Source organism: Desmodus rotundus, chromosome 12 (genome assembly GCF_022682495.2).
Source record: "Desmodus rotundus isolate HL8 chromosome 12, HLdesRot8A.1, whole genome shotgun sequence".
NCBI lineage: Eukaryota > Metazoa > Chordata > Mammalia > Chiroptera > Phyllostomidae > Desmodus > Desmodus rotundus.
Genome location: NC_071398.1, coordinates 78655043 through 78671366, shown reverse-complemented (window position 1 = coordinate 78671366; position 16324 = coordinate 78655043). Strand labels below are relative to the sequence as shown.

The window sequence follows — 16324 nt, the reverse complement described above, 5'->3', positions numbered from 1 at the left end:
CGGTCCCTTGAGCCATATTTAACAAAGGAAGACTAAAATATAAAAATGGAAAACACCCAGCACAATAGTCCTTTACATTTGCACCTGGACTTCCCAGGGTTTACTTTGGAAAGTCATAAAACTCACAGAACGGTATGCAGACTTCCGGGTCCACGTGTTTTCCTGGTGGGGTTGGAATGCCACTGTGCTAGAGTAAACACGTTTACGGATTACAGTGTATGGACGGGTTGTGGAATAAAAAACGGAGAAACCACAAGCAGAATATTTATACATTTATTAATAATGACATTATGGTCTAAATATTTACAACATATAGGAAACCAGAGGGTAAGTTTATACAAAGCCAGCCTGCAAAGTATTCAAATGTGCAAAAATGACAGTTCCGTATCTCAAACTACTGATTCAGCAGACTAGCTCCTTCACTTTCACACATCAATATTTGATACAAAAAAGTTCTTTTGGCAAAACCTGTAATGCCAAGAAAAAGGACAGTTGCAATTTCAGTCACTAAGTCCACCATCCTATTGCAAGCAGTCAAATCTCTCTATTTTAGCTGCAACCAGTCCTGAGAGAGACAGAACTACTGTTTCATTTCTATGATGAGTTCTGACCAGCTTTTGATCAAGTAGTTTTCTTTGACCCAGTTGAAGACAAGAGCTTAGACGAGCAATAAAAACAGCAACTGCTATGTGAGTGAGACAAGTGTGCCCGAAGGTGCCAGCTTTGGATCATCCCAAAAAAAGATACGATGAAAAAAAACAACTTCATTTTCCTACCCAGGATCCAGCTATACCTGACAATTTTAAATTAGTAAAACTGTACTTTCCAAAACAGAAAGAATCCAAAAATGGAATAGGGATGAGTTCACAGATTTAGTACTGAAAAGAAAGGATGGTCTTAAAATCATTTCCCCACTAATAAATAGTAAGGCTTGGTTTGTAACAAGTTATTATCAAAACTGACCATACAGTAGTAAAATACAAATAAAACTGTCTATGTCAGAACAGGGGCTATGCATTTGGAAAGGCCGGACCAGGTCAATGTATATTGGAATGACCCCATTGGGATACTTTGTTGAACAAGGACATTTCACAAACTGTTAAAAATAAATCTTGAGACAAATTTGTGATCCGAAGTAAATTTTAACAGATGCTATGCCACTGAAGAAAAAAAAAAAGATATCTTAAAAAGAACAAAAGCCTTTTAAGAAATGGGACACTGCATCTCTAACTCCTGCAAAGGTCCACGATGGTTCCCAGTACAGGCCAAAGTCTTGTTAAATCAAGTGCATGCATTATTGCTAAGGAAGAGTCACCGAGGGTCAAAACTCTGTTCCACCGCTTCCTATGGGGCCATCCAGAATGGCATCTGTTGTTTAGCTCGTGGTTGTGATGACGGGTACTGATATCCCAAACTCCAGCCCTGTGGAAAACTACTTGCATTTTTATGACCTCCGTGTTCCTCTTCTTCGTCCGATGAATCTGCAGCATAAGCCACCAAGCCAAATCCCTTCTCTGTAGTTTTCATCTTCTTGACTGGATAATCTAGAATGAAGGAAAAAAAAAAAAACCCCAACCCCATTCCCCAGCAAGGGAAGAAAAAAAAAAAAAGATAATACCATAAATTCGTTAATTAAAAAAAAGACGTTAATTTTAAGTGGTTAGTTGGACACCATTTTGAGGTCACAGGGTCAGTGGTCACCCAAAAGCGTTGAAGGTCACACGAAAAACAGCACCAGCATCAGCAAATGTGAATCCACCAGAACCATGTAAGAAAACAGAGAAAGAAAAAAGAAACACAAAAAAAAAGAAAAGAAGAAAACAAAAAAGGAAAGTTAGCAAGTGAGTCTCTGGAGGCTGATATTTCACCTTTTAAAGAGTTTAAAGAAAAGAAGAAAAGAAAAAAATTTATTTTCTCCTGTTCATTTTTATTACGCCTACAGGCAAGGAACAAAAGTGATCCCATGCACGTCTAGAGTTCTGGGACACTAAGAAGCAACACTTTGTATAGCAGCCACAGGCTGACCGTTCCCAACCGAGAGAACTCTGAGGGGAGATGTGGCTCAGTTCTCAACACAAAAAAATCAATATTTAAGTCTGTATCAAATTAGCTCCAAGTATTTAGATGAGGCAACAAAATTTTGAAATGACCTACCAATCATTAGTATTTCCTAGGGTTTAATGTCACTGATGTTATATATAAAATATAAGTCGAATGACTCTTTTCTAGACACACGTCGGTTGAAAATAAAAGTCTGTGTAACTATATGCTGTCCACATAAATAAAAAAAAAGCATTCTCATTAGATTATAGAGATTGGATTAAACACCTAAATGAATCACACCTGAATGAACATTGGGTTAAAAACTAATAGCTTAAGGCCCCCCTACCCCCAGTTATACCTTACTCACCATGGCTCCCTGTTAAGGTCCCAGACCCATTCCTTTCATCAGACTCGGTTTTTATTCCAGTCACTGGGAAGGCTGGCGGAGGCATCAACTGCCTGTTAAAAACACCACCACCACAAACAAAACAAAACACCACTCAGATAAATTCAATTTTAAATTCTCCAGTAAGAGTAACAATACAGACTGCAGTTAATGTTTCGTGTCCCTTTTCACCATTAATTTCAACCTTTTTACCTGACCCTCTATACTTCAAGCTATTTTCAAGCTGTAAGATTATGAGGCCTTGTCTACATAGCCCAGACTTGCCGGAAACAGAACGAACTGTTGTAGAAGTGAGCTCCCTCTCATGGGGGCTGATAATCATAGAGAAAGGGAGAATTCAAGCAATGGACGGCAGGCTGGACTCCCGTTGCAGGGTATGACTCTAAGTAGCAAAAATGGCTTGATTGTGTAACTACTGCCTACCCTTAAAAAAAAAAAAGGGCCGAGATGCAGACAATGAAAGTAAAAGAAGATGCCTGAGTAAGCAAGCACTGAATTATTCACAGTTAAGTGTAACTGCCTCTAAGACTGGAGAAGTCCTATTACTGCACTTTCCACTACTGCATCAACTGTAACAGAAGCATGTTTGATCCAAGTGATTTCATTTGTTTTAGAACATGGAAGCTCGTAGCAATGATCACTATGCTACACTAATGGTGCAAACAAATGACATATGGATATATTCATATAATTATTTTCCAACTAACTTACCTGTCCCTCTCTCGCTCTTTGCCTGAGGAACTTGCTGGCTTCGATCCTGCACCTTCAATCTCAGTCTGACTGGAGAAGCCTGTACCTAAATTAGTCATATGAATGGGTCCATGCTATGAGCAGAAAAATACAGTGGCATTAGCAAATCTACAACTGCTGTATTGACTTTAGCTCCTTAATGTAACTGTCAAGTGCCTCATCTTTCTGATAAATGGCAGTGAGCTGAGCTACATGGCTCCTTGGGATCTGGAGCATAACTATAGTCAAAGTAGAGATCACTTTTCTCTGTTGAGATGGTCGGGAATGTTGTGATTCATTATGCTATGTCCATCTGTTTTCCACTATCCATGACTTAACTGGTTTGTATAAACCTAGTTATAAACTATAGAAATACTTCAAAGTTTATTTCAAAAGAATGCTTCAAGGATTCTGGTAAAAAGTAATGGAGCCTCTCCTGATAAAGCAAAATGCATCAAAACTACATATTTTAATAATCTTTTAAAAAACTTTTTAGTGAATGACTGTGTTTATAATTATGTGTATGCACAGAATCACTGTATTTCTGGCACTTTTTTTGGGGGGGAGCACTGGAAGAAAAAATATCACCCTCTTTTAGAGAATAGTAAACCGAAAGCCAAGGCTTTAAATATAACCACATATTGAGCTTTCAGTGAGATGCGCAGCAAAGTAAGAATTATCAGAAACTTGCAAGAGTATGAATAAGAGAAGCACAAAATTCCACAGAACTCCTTCCAAAAGCTAGTCAGGAGAGCTCTCTAGGTGGAGAGTTCTGTATGCTTCAAAGACAAAACCCACTGTAAGGAATCACTCTTGCTTTAAATTAATCCCCCAAGGACAAAATACTAATCTAAATAGATTCCAGAAAGCAGGAATCCTACTACTGGGAGGACAGTTAATACTGATGTGAATTTATCTTCCTTTAAAGGGAGAGTATTGAATGAGATTAGGAAAGTAAGACAAGGTATCTTATTTAACCTGGTATCCAAGAAGTCCTGATTCTCGTTCATCTGGTAGCTCTTCTGTGAATCTCCTCTTTTGAGCCTGGGGTTGAGTTGGGAGTTGGGGCTGGGGCTGGGGTGGGGGTTGGGGGCCAGCAGGCAAGGCAGTTTTGACAGGAGCAGCAGGAATAAAAGGCCCACTCATCGGACTCTGGGACAAAAACAAACCAAGATGAAAAATGGTGTGAGAATCCCTAGCAAAATAAACAACGATTACAATACACTTCAATGATCAGCATATATCACATGAGTCTTTTACCTTCTGGTCCTGAGTTTCCTTCATGTCTAATTTGCTAACAGTGTTACCTAGTCTCCCTCACCTTCATGGTAGGGAAACATGAAATTGATCATCTCTACAGTGCTTTCAACCCTCAGGAAAAACTCGCTGTGCGTTTGTGCTGTTAGGAGCAAACATGACCATTAACAAACAAAAACTCCAGCCACTTACTGAGTTCAGAAGTTATTGAGCAAGAACACTCTCTTACATAGAGCCCTTCAATCAATGTGACTTGCTTTCTGGACCATAAATTTTGTTAATGTTTGTGGCAAAGGCAACTTCATCTACCATTTCCATGGATAAGTTATGTCAAGAGCAAGTCTGTCTAATCTTTTAAGAGGCTGTTCCAAAAAGGAACAAGGGGTTATCAAAAGACAGCACATATTAAACAAGCGCATCTAAAAGAAAAACTCTTATGAATGACAAATGGCTAATATTTACTGACTACCTAGACCATCTTACTTAACCTTTGCAATGCTCTGAGATGTTATTATTATGCCCATTTTATATAAAAGGAAAACCGAAGCCTGAATAGGTTATGTTATATTCCAACATCACAAAGCTCAAAAATAATCACTCTAATCACTCTGCTATACTGTTTTCTAATTACAAAAGAATATAGCTCAGAGCTGGAGAACTACAGTATAGAGCTCTGCCTAAACATAAAAGGTAAAGCGATTATGACTAGGGACCGCAACAGAATTTGGTCCAGAAGTCCTTTTTTGTTTCACACTGTACAACCCCCTTCAGTGCTCACAGCCCACAGAGGAGGAGGCTGGGCAATGGTTCGAGGCTGCAATTTACTCTGGCATGGGCACACAATGAGGGGCCCACAGGCAAGGGCCCACCATAAATCCATTACCATGCTCTCATTCATCTCTCCTCTGCCTCTAAGGATTGTACATAATGGATCTAAATGAGCTAGCTGCCTACTCTCCCTAAAATTCTGGTTTCTTACAGTTTGAGGAATATACACCAGTACTTATTTTTTAAAAAATTAATTGGTATGAAACATTTATTTGTTGTTCCACTTACTTATGCACTCGTTGGTTGCTTCTTGCATGTGCCCTGACCAGAGATCAAGCCCGCAACCTCGCTGCATCAGGACGACACTCTAACCCACTGAATCACCCAGCCAAGGGTTCACCAGCTCTTATAGTCCTTAAGTTTGGCGAGTTCACACATATCTTGGCCTAGGAACACGTGTATGTGGTATATTTCTAAGATTAGGAATTCTGTTCCAATCATCTAAAGGTGTAGTATAGGCCAGCCTCCTTCTCCTTGAAGACTATTTTTTAACACTGTAAAGCCAGGCACAGGCAAATGACGGCTACAGTATGGCACACTATGATTCTGGCCTGCTAGCTATTTCTGTCAATCAAGTATGACTGGCACAGGGCCACGCAGGCTCGTTTGGTACTGTCTGTGGCTGCTTTTGTGCTAGAAGAGCAGAGTTGCAGTATTTGTGACAGAGACCAAGTGGCCCACAAAGCCTAAAATATCTACCATCAGGCCCTTTGCAAAAAGCTCGCCAACTCCTGCTCTTATAATTATAAGGTGGCAAGACTCCTGAAACTAAGTGTGAACTTCAGGATGAATCCACGTGCATACACTATTCTCAAGTATGCGGGTGCTTTGGTGGGAGTAACACAGGAAAATAACAGGAAAACAATACCTCACACTACATATGGCTTCTGAATAATAGTACCACCTTTCCACCCCTTTCCTGCCCGTTTTTCCTAATTCGATGGTATCATGTTTCATGTCCTGGCATCTTACCTGTCCGGTGCTAGCTGGAGGCTGCACTTGTGTTATCGGGTATTGTGTTGGCACAGGTGCAGGTGGGACTCCAGTAGGTAATGCTGGCAAGACTCCAGGTGCCAATGAAACAGCTGGTGGCACTATGTTTGGTACTCCATAGGGAGGCTGAATTGGCTGCTGAGGAGGGGGAACAACAGGGTAACCAGACTGATAGCCATTGGATGGATAATATGGTGGCTGAGGAGGGACACTACTTATAGCAGAGGGTTGTGTATAGCCTGAGGGGGAAGAAAAAAAGTGTTTAATCAGCTGCAGCAGAATGAGACATTTTAGCTGAATATTAAACTTAATCTCTAGGGAAGAAAAATACTAAGGTTCAAATGGCTTTCCAAATTACCCTACGGTGAAGGGAACAATACCAGTGCCCTGGCACAGTCAGTCTAGCCTCAAGTATCATTATTTTATTCATAAATATCACTAGCAAAATATTTTTTAATTAAACACTTCAAGACATACACACCTGGTAGAGGTACAGCAGTATTTATCTGATTCACAAATCTAGAGTATTCAGCATGAACCTGAAAGAGGAGGACAAACAAATGAGCATGGGACAGCCCTAACTGCTGAGTATTTACACGGGTTCTAATCATACAATCTGAGGACCAAAGCAATACAGAATTGAAATATTTCCACTGATGTTTCAAACGTCAACTTGTCTATTCTTTTGTTTACTGAGTGACCTGTCCTCAAGGAGCTCCTGGTTTAATGAATGTTCAGTACTTTCCCCCGTTCTTCATTATAAGCATTTCACTAAGTCCACAACTTCAAGTGGCAACAAAGAAAAAGACAGGGAGTGGTCAGGGAAGCTATCTGGTTCAAGGGCTGGTAAATCAGGTTACTTTACAAAAGCAAAGAGTAACAGCAGCATCCCAAAAGGGCACCTTCCAATGTGAGGTAACACAAGGTGGAGGACATTCAATCCCCAAACCTGATTCCCTTTAGGTGCTATAAAAACAGCCCTGTGGTTTACCTTTTGGTTATTTGCTTATACAACAGAGAGAACGGATAATCAAATAAGCAATTATCCTAAAGACATTGCTAATTGGTTTTAAACTATTACAGTTCTACACTTACTTTAGCTAAAGCTAGTATCAAAAAGAATCTGGAATGCCCATCCTAATGACTTGACCAGGACTGAAAGCATTACTCTAAATAACCGACAACACTGAGATTTTATGGAACTAATGTACTATAGGTTCAAAATTCCATACTGAAACAGCTGAAGAAGAAATGCGTGCCCACTGCGCACCTGGCCAGGGGAGTGTCTTCGGTAACCAGAATGTGAATTGCTACAGTGGTGTAGTAGTTTGAGTAGTTTCCCCCCAAAATCCGTGTCTGCCTGGAACCTCAGAATACGACCGTATTTGGAAACAAGGTCTTTGCCTATAGATTGTTAAGATGAGGCCATACTCGACTAAAGGGCATCTTAAATCCAAAGACTGCTACCCTTAGAGGAAGAGAGACACAGAGAAGACGGGGGCAGAGACCGGAGTTACGCTGACACGCGGCAGAGGGTGCCAAGGACTACAGGCAGTCACAAGAAGCTAAGGGGGATGCGCGATGGGTCTTCCCTCAGAGTTTTCAGAAGAAACCAGCTCTGCCCGACCCTTGATTATGGACTTCTGGCCTCCTGAACTGTGAGAGAACAAATTCCCGTTGTTTTAGGTCGCCCCATTTGTGGTAGCTGTGTGGGGCAGCCTAGAAAACTAACACAGGTGGGAAAAACAGCTAAGACACAGTCCAAAGGGGCAACAGCTGTTCCGAATGAGTATCAGGCAGACAAATACACCTCACCGTTTGCAAGAGGTTCTCACAGAGCTTCTTGGCAGCAGCAAGGCCTTCTGGTTTGGGATGACTGCAAAGAATTCAGAACCAAGAATTCAAAGGGAAGAAAAGTAAAGGACACAGGATTCTTTCACACTGTGTGCTGCTTTACAAACTCAATATATTCAGTGCAGCACACATCTAAGCTACAAATCACAAAATACGGACAGAGAATAATGTTAGAAGCCCTTTAAGGTGAAACTAGTATCAATACCACACTATTTTATTGGTCTTTCTCTGAGTAATAGTATTTCTTGCTATTAAGACACTGAAAAATATTATAACCCGTGTCACCCCAATAAACTCAGAAAGAAAACCATTGTGACAGGTTTCAGTCAAAGTTACTGTAGACTCAGCAGATCATTTCAGGGTCACAGACTCGTATAAAACCCAAGGACTTGAATACTAACAGATAATCCATCTCCTAATCCAACAGTTTTTATTAACTAATTATAAAATGACTACTCCTAGTGTTTACGTAAGTTCCTCATATTACTACTTATTACGCCCATTTTTCTCTTACTCCTTCTGAATAATTGCTGCCTGTACTGCTAAGGTGACAAGGATTCGAAAGTTCTCAGCCCCATCCATACCTGATGTAAATATACATAGGCTCAAAAGCTTCTCGGCCAGATGCTGGCTCAATGCAGCCTGAACCCTTGCCTCGTAGGAAGACTTTGGCACCCGTTTCAATCTGAATGTGCTGCAAATAGGAGCAGCCTGGACCTTCCACTTTCTCTTTGACATTAAAAGTGGGCACGGCGTGTTCCAGACCCACAAATAATTTATCTTGAACGTAATGCATCTGTAGAAGAACAGAACCCCTCCGGTTAAACAGAGAATACATAAAATTAAATCCTAATCTTGAAAATTATTACACAAAAGAATTTAATTTCTCCAGATACTTTTAATCACTTCCAGAGTAAGAACCCCCTATAATTTCTACCAAGAGCCAATAAAAACAAACCCCATCAAGTAGCTTAATTTAAATGAGAACTACAGTCCACATACTTACTTACAACACTAACACCTTACTCCGTTCAGCCAAATCTATTTAAGATGTGAAAATCCAAATCCATTACTGAGTAAACATACCCACTTCCTCTCGATTGATATACATTAAGAAATTACAGCAAAGACAGTTTCCTGGAGTAGAATGTTGGGTAGCACAGTCAGCCCTGTAATATTCTCCAGTGAGGGCTGCTCTCTCCAACCCTTTTTTCTAGGAGGATTGTATCAGCGGAGTCTCGCTTTATCAGACTCCGCCTTCTTAGTCCTCCAGTTGCCATCAAGTTTACATATGCAAATTCAAACCACTAACTTCAAATGTACAATGTGCATACTCTTTGATGTATCAGAATCCCCCTTCTGGCATGTATCAGGAGGAAGAGATGTGTGCTCACACATCCACTATACCTTGGAAACCTAAACGATCCACTAATATGGTATTAATAGCAGGTAACTTTCAGGATGGAATTTCATTCAGAATTTTATTTCTTTCCTTCACATTTTCTGTATTATATTTGGCATATATCGTTTTCATAGAAATGACAAAGCTGTTAATGAACGATCTCTCCACAAAACATACCCCTGACTGGAAGGGTGGCTTCTGGCTAACAGCTGGAGACAGCTGCGTAATGGGCGCTGGTTGGTGATAGACAGTGACTGTCGCACCATTAAAAGTTGGACTCGTCCCTGTGGCAGCCTTCACCACCCCATTGGTGATAATTTCTTTGATTCGGTTTACAGCTCCTAGGGAAAAACAGAGCGTCAAGATACTATACCAAAGAAATGCATGAACTGACTAGTACCCAATGATCAACACAGGTCAAACCTCAATTATTCCATTAGTATTAATCCATTTTATAGGTGACTCAAGTGTTCGGCTCCCAGTCTCTAAAGCCCTATGTACATTCACGAGTAATTCATAAACAATGTTACACACAGCCCTGTACTTTGCCTTTCACAGAAAGTGTATATGAGCCAAAAACATTACTTACTGTCCACTAATTCCCGTGTCTGGCCCTGAACATGAAGATATAATGGACGATCCCTACAAAGAAAAATATAAATGATCCCAAGTTCATCGTCACCAAAGGAGGAGCTAAACGAGTTACCAAAACTAACTGGTAACATTTAAAGTTTCCAGATCAGTGCCAGGGACTACACAGTACATGGAAATGGCTGTTGCTAATTTCTAAGAGCACGGTTTAACAGTAGGGACTGAATCAACTTTTCAGATTGCTTACTTAACCTATTCACACAGGGATGAAATTTGTTCCTACTGGTTCATGAATATTAGTATCCAGTCAATTGAGATAACCCAGTGTTTGAGAACAGAATACTTTCCTTTTGTTTTGGTTGTCTAATAGGTTATGGGCAAATGTACTCATGGCTGCACAAATTAATGGGGACGAAGTGATAGTGGCATATACATAAATTTCTTTGGAAGCCCACACCAACTAATACTCTTTAGCTCACAAGTGTACGAGTGGCTTAGATTTAGATTTTATTATAATAATGCAGAAAGTAACCAATAACCATACCATAATAAAAAGGTGTAGGTAAAAAAATAAACTGTGTCTAAAGACAAGTTTGAAACAGCAACCATACATTTAAAGTTGAAATATACCCTTGGATCGAGGGGCAAATTTTTGCCTCCTAATGATATTCAGTTTAAGCCAATGTCAAAAATGTTCTCTTGCCCTGACTGGTGTGGCTAAGTGGGTTGGGCATCGTCCTGCAAACCAAAAGGTCGCCAGTTCAATTCCCAGTTCGGGCACATGCCTGGGTTGTGGGCCAGGTCCCTGGCTGCGGGTGTGCAAGAGGCAATTGATTGATGTTTCTCTATCACATCAATGTTTCACTCCCTCTCTAAAAATAAATAAATAAAATACTTTTTAAAAACGTTGTCTTGCCTGAGTACCTGCTCTCAAAAATTGAATACTGGAAAGGATGAAACTAAACTGAGATGAAATCTTTATACATATAACCTACAACTTATAATCATCAGGGAAGCATTAAGGAGTCTGATAAAAACATTTTTTTAAAAAGGAAGATTACAACAAAGTATGAGCTCATTTGTTGGCGGAAGTATTTCCATGGGAAAACAGTTTAGAGGTATGTACAGCCCTGGCCAGGTAGCTCAGTAGGTTAAAGCCTTATCCCGATTCACTAAGGTTGAGGGTTTGATTCCCCAGTCAGGGCACATATAAGAATCAACCAATGAATGCATCAGTAAGTGGAAAAATAAATTGATGTTTTTCTTTCTCTCTCTAAAATCAATAAAAAAACTTTTTAAAAAAGATTTTATTTATTTATTTTTAGAGAGAGAAAAGGAGGGAGAAAAGGAGGGCAACATCAAAGTGTGGTTGCCTCTTGCACGCCCCCTACTGGGGACCTGGCCTGCAACCCAGGCATGTGCCCTGACTGGGAATTGAATCAGCAACCCTTTGGTTTTCAGGCCAACACTGAATCCAGTAAGCCACACCAGCCAGGGATAACATCAACAAAAATTTTTAAAAAGGAAACATATACATTAATGTTAACAATCATTATCTTCTTTTACACTTTTGTGTAATTTGTTGCCTTCAATAAAAATATTGTAAAATAAAAAACTAAAGCACAAAAGGAAAGAGAATAACTCTTGTTGTATCTGTTGGGGATGCCCCGAAGTCTGTAATAAAGCATATAAAGTATATCTATTAACCAAAGTAGCTACTAATCAAACATTTACCTGTGTTCCCTAAGAATAAAAAATCTGAAGCTAATGTGAGTCATATACCCAGCCTTCCCCAAAGCAGAGGACATGCACACACACCCTGGTCCCACTTTGGCCTTCTCCTCGGTTGTCATGAACCTCCCTCGAGTGGACACTGCAGCCCCGCTAAGTCGGCTGATCTAAAAAGGAAACATTCTATTAAAAAGATGATGTGGTGATTGATTTCAATGACAGGTAGCAAGACAGATTTTCCCCATCCGTTCATCCCAACAATAAGGCAGGAATGAGTTCTCTCTGGCGTCTGAAATTGTAGTTTCATTGTTTCTTACTCAGACCAACCCAGGGAATTCACACCTATCTGTGTCTTTACCTTCACTAAGAAATCCCTCTGCAGTGAAATCAAACCCAGCCCTGACTTTGGAGACTGTGACCCAAAGCCACTAATACATGTCTGACTCATTCATGTCTGTCTGTATTTAGTAGTCTCATTTTCTGGAACCACACCCACCACCACACTCGCCAAAGCAGCCCAACATCTCCGCACCTCATCCTGAGTTTGTCCCCGAGTCAGCAAGTTCCTACAGGTGAGGGGCACGTCATTGATCTCCACTTCAGCTACCACCAGGTCATCCTTGCTTTTACTGCTGGCTAGGCCTTTTCCAGGGGCCTGAAGCTATAAAAAGAGACATTAAGATGAAAAAGCTTATTTAATGAAATTAGTATCTTTTCATTGCCCAATTTATAAGTACACTTTCCCAGGTCCTGCCACCTCCTTACCTTTCCCTTTACCTGCCTACAAACATACTTGAAAACACTCCTCGGTCATTTTTCATAAATGAAATAACAAGCAAACAAAACCTCACTAAAATGACACCAAGTACCATCAATTTACTTAAAGGCCACCATCAGATTTCTCTACAACCTTGGCCATGTGTGCATTTGTATGATCACATAATTACCGAAAGTCTGTGGACTAGAAATTGTTATCTCCAAAAGAAAAACTAAAGGGCCAAGAAATAATGTTTTACAGCTCAATTAGCTAGCTGTGCGTGTAGTAAAAACAGGGCAGAGTTTGAAGTACAATGCACAACTCACACATCACATCTGTGAAATGGGAAGTCGCCTTTGTGCCAACACTGCAATCACAACATACCAAATCCAACTAACTCCATCCTTGCAATACCCAAAGTCCTTGAATTGTATCGAATTAACACTCCACCCCATTACTCTCTTAAGGAAGAATGGATGAAAAACCAAGTGAGCTCCCAAAATCTGAGCTGGTTTCTCTCAATTTAAATTACAGGCAACTGGCCTGGCTGGTGTGGCTTGAGTGCCAACCTGCAAAGCAAAGGGTCACTGGTTCAATTCCCAATCAGGGCACATGCCTGGGTAGCAGGCCGGGTCCTAGGGGCACGTGAGAGGCAACTACACATTGATGTTTCTCTCTATCTCTTTCTCCCTCCCTTCCCTTCTCTCTAAAAATAAAAATAAATTTAAAATCTTTTTAAAATAAATAAATAAATAAATAAATTACAGGCAACTGCAGATAGTTGGATGTGAGTGTTGTCTTAAAAAACTTTATTCTCAAGATAGCCTCCCCCAACCATAGCTGCCCTAGACTGACATCTAGCAAATCTGCTCAAGGAAGGTAAAATAGTGTATTTCTTTGTGTTAGATTCATTTTTTAAATGCGGAGGCAAGCTAAATAGACCTATCTCCTTACCTTTGTGCAGTCCACTTCAGTACGCATCATACATCCTATCTCATTGGAACCTTACGGCCTCTTTTCAAAGTACATTTCAGTGTTGTCCAATAGAACTTTCTGTGATGACGTTAGGTGTTCTGCAGCTGGCAGTCCAGTCTGGACACCGCTAGCCACATGTCTTAAGCCCTCAAAATGTGGCTAGTGTGACTGAGGAACTCAATTTTAAATTTTATTTTTAATTCAAATTTTAACTTATATAGCTACCACACTCTGCACAGGTTTATTTTACCAACTCCATTACAAAGAGGAAAATGAGGCCCATCTGTCAAAGCCACCCAACCAGTAACTGAGGATTCTGGGTTTCAAACCTAGGTATTCTGGTTCTAAATTCAGTATTTATGCACCATGCTGCCTCCTGCTGAATTCATTTACCATTTTAAAGACTATTTTTTAGAGAAAAAAAATGAGTCTGAATGGTTAACACCAGTATTTTGAATTTTAATATACAAGTAGCATTCCAGCTTCATCAGTGTCCTTTTAGTATTTCCTTGTACACCTCAGAAATGGACAACTGACTCCCACAATCTTTGCAAACCATAAGAATACAACGAGTGATAAACTTCCAATTCTCTACAAGTTCTGATTCCGCAGAACTTGAATATTTAAGCATTCAGGCAGGTTATGGCCTACTGATAAACATTCTGTTGATGTTATCTACCGACAATTTGGAAGGCTGAAACAAATTTAATTTTCTTTTTTCCCCACCTTTATTAACTATAATTTTTAAAATTACATGGTGAAAGTCACCACAAACATACCCATCAACTTACATTCATTACATTTTCAAATACAGAACTCATCTCTTCACAGGTAGCAAAGATAGCAAATTTAAGCTAAAAGAATTTTTAAAAATTATATTTACAGTTAAATGGGCTGCCTTGAAGCACACTGAACTCTACAACTCGAAAGGCTTTCAAGAAAAGCTAAACATCCAATTGTCTGAGGTGACTCTTTAAGCAGATATCGGTGCCTACCATGTACAGACTTTGGACAAGTTATTTTACACTCCTGCAATACAAACCGTCACTATATACTTATTATCCTGCGGGAAGATTCTTGCACACTATGGTAATTAAACTAAAGGATTCCAAGTTCAGATCCATTCTAGCTGTAAGATTCTTATTACACCAGGGATTTTATAAAATGACCAAACAATTTCTTCAATTTGTGTGAAAACAACAAACCACTCATACAAATTATTCTTTTATTTCATGTGTAATTGCACTTGAGTTAGGCAGAAATTATAAGTTGAATCTATAGTTTATAGAGATATTTTAAAGTTCACTTGATTTATTTGAACTTCTCTTCTGAATTTAGGGAAAATGCACATGTATCAAAAAACATATTACATCATTGCTTTTCATGATTGTATAGATAAACTTAAGCTGAAATGAGTGAACATGGCCAAAACAAGCTATTTGGTCCATAAATGTAATCAGCTCAACCAATACTGCCTTGTAAAAATAAGTAACAAAATGTCATTTGATATATTCCAAAACTAAGTGATCTTTAAATTACCGTCCCGTTTTCTCCTTCATTAACACAAATGACTGTGACAGTACAGGATTACGAAATAACCCTTATTAAGATCGCAATTAGCAGAGTCTCTTCAACTGCAAATACCTTCTCAGCAGCGTTCTGAGTTGGTTTCAGCTTTCCTTTGGCCATGAGCATGGCATTGATCTTGGCAGCCACAGCAGCAGCAGCATCTAAGGCTCCAGAGGGAGCAGCTGTGGTACCCCCAGGGCTTCCCCCACTGCTGGTAACCTCTCCACCTGGGGCCGCCGGTGGGAGGAAGAGAAGGGGAGCTGGAGCTGGTTGGTCCCATTTGCTGCGGCGCCTACAGTAAGTAAAAGGAAAATAACAGGCCCCCAAAAGCTTTCATTTATAGTATTACTCCCTTACTATGCCTCAGCACACCATTTTTTCCTCTATTATGTTCCCTTCATACCTTCAAAACTCCTATCGCTTGAAATTACCATCTTAAATAGAAAATTACTGCAATATTTCCCCAAATCCTCACTTCTTTCAATCCTTTTCCAGATTCTACTTCCCTCCTCTTCTGTCACCCCTATCAAGACTTCACTCTGCCCCCCTTGTCCTCGTTTTTCGCCTTCCCCTTGGCTCGTCCTTCCAAAAATCCCTGCTTTTTTCCTCCCTCTGATCCTCGCCGGCCTTTCTCAGGATCTCCAGGCCTGCTCACCACCATTCTCAACAGACTGGCCCTCCTATGCCCTTCCCACCTAAGCGCCCCTCTACCTATACGCAGCTCCCCAGGGTCCCTCCGCCTCTCCTGTGCCCCCTGCTCGCCGCGATTCCCTCGCCCGCGAAGCTTTACCCGCCGGCCCCAGGATGTGTCGCGCTCCCCGCGGACATGGCGACCGGTCCTGCTCAACCACCCGCCAACTACCCTGCAACCACCTTCCCGTCACTTCCGCCCCCAACGCCCTTACGCACAGTCTCTTCCGGTTGGGAGGAAAAGCGGTTCCGGTTAAAACGTTTATTCCGATTGGGCTCTCGTTATTTCTAGGCGCTCGGCGTCTGACACTGGTAGGGTGTGACCTTCATGGAGAAAGATAGTTACTAACCCTCATTTTAAAGCGAAATCGGGGCGGGGAGAATCCATTTTTGTTGTGGGCGGTTGGTAACTTACAGGATAATACGCATGAGTCCTGGAATTAAGCCGATATCTCCTCAAATTGAGTTGTATTCGCGTGGAAGCCCAGCCTCTAGCCGG

General features: G+C 40.6%; 1 protein-coding gene and 2 non-coding genes across 4 annotated transcripts; all 3 read right to left on the bottom strand.

Annotated features, from left to right (window-relative positions):
* Positions 1–259: 259 nt before the first annotated feature.
* On the bottom strand, positions 260–16032 carry KHDC4 (KH domain containing 4, pre-mRNA splicing factor). 2 transcript variants are annotated; one of them, XM_024574028.3, is made up of 14 exons: positions 15926–16032; positions 15211–15427; positions 12367–12495; positions 11922–12001; positions 10102–10154; positions 9690–9853; positions 8695–8906; positions 8072–8132; positions 6738–6795; positions 6236–6495; positions 4157–4330; positions 3161–3273; positions 2411–2502; positions 260–1544 (listed from the first exon to the last, which is right to left on the bottom strand). In XM_024574028.3, exons 1-14 carry the CDS (start codon positions 15961–15963, stop codon positions 1345–1347), a joined length of 1851 nt encoding a protein of 616 aa, XP_024429796.2. In that variant the 5' UTR covers positions 15964–16032; the 3' UTR covers positions 260–1344. The 2 variants fall into 2 exon arrangements, 1 of the variants encoding a protein (XP_024429796.2); XR_006656998.3 differs by having other exon boundaries at positions 1488–1544; positions 3161–3245.
* On the bottom strand, positions 5187–5323 carry LOC112318470 (small nucleolar RNA SNORA42/SNORA80 family). The gene has a single exon (XR_002976218.2). It is a non-coding gene; the product is annotated as a small nucleolar RNA SNORA42/SNORA80 family (small nucleolar RNA).
* LOC112318484 (small Cajal body-specific RNA 4) lies at positions 9256–9384 on the bottom strand. Its single transcript, XR_002976222.1, has one exon. It is a non-coding gene; the product is annotated as a small Cajal body-specific RNA 4 (non-coding RNA).
* Positions 16033–16324: the final 292 nt, after the last annotated feature.

Excerpts from the sequence above, each read along its gene's own strand:
- KHDC4 (XM_024574028.3), bottom strand. The coding sequence starts at position 15,963 with ATGTCCGCGGGGAGCGCGACACATCCTGGGGCCGGCGG. Across the intron at positions 6,496-6,737 it reads TACTGCTGTACCTCTACCAG|GCTATACACAACCCTCTGCT; the intron begins GTGTGTATGTCT and ends CTTCCCCCTCAG. Across the intron at positions 3,274-4,156 it reads CAGGACTTCTTGGATACCAG|CATGGACCCATTCATATGAC; the intron begins GTTAAATAAGAT and ends TTCTGCTCATAG.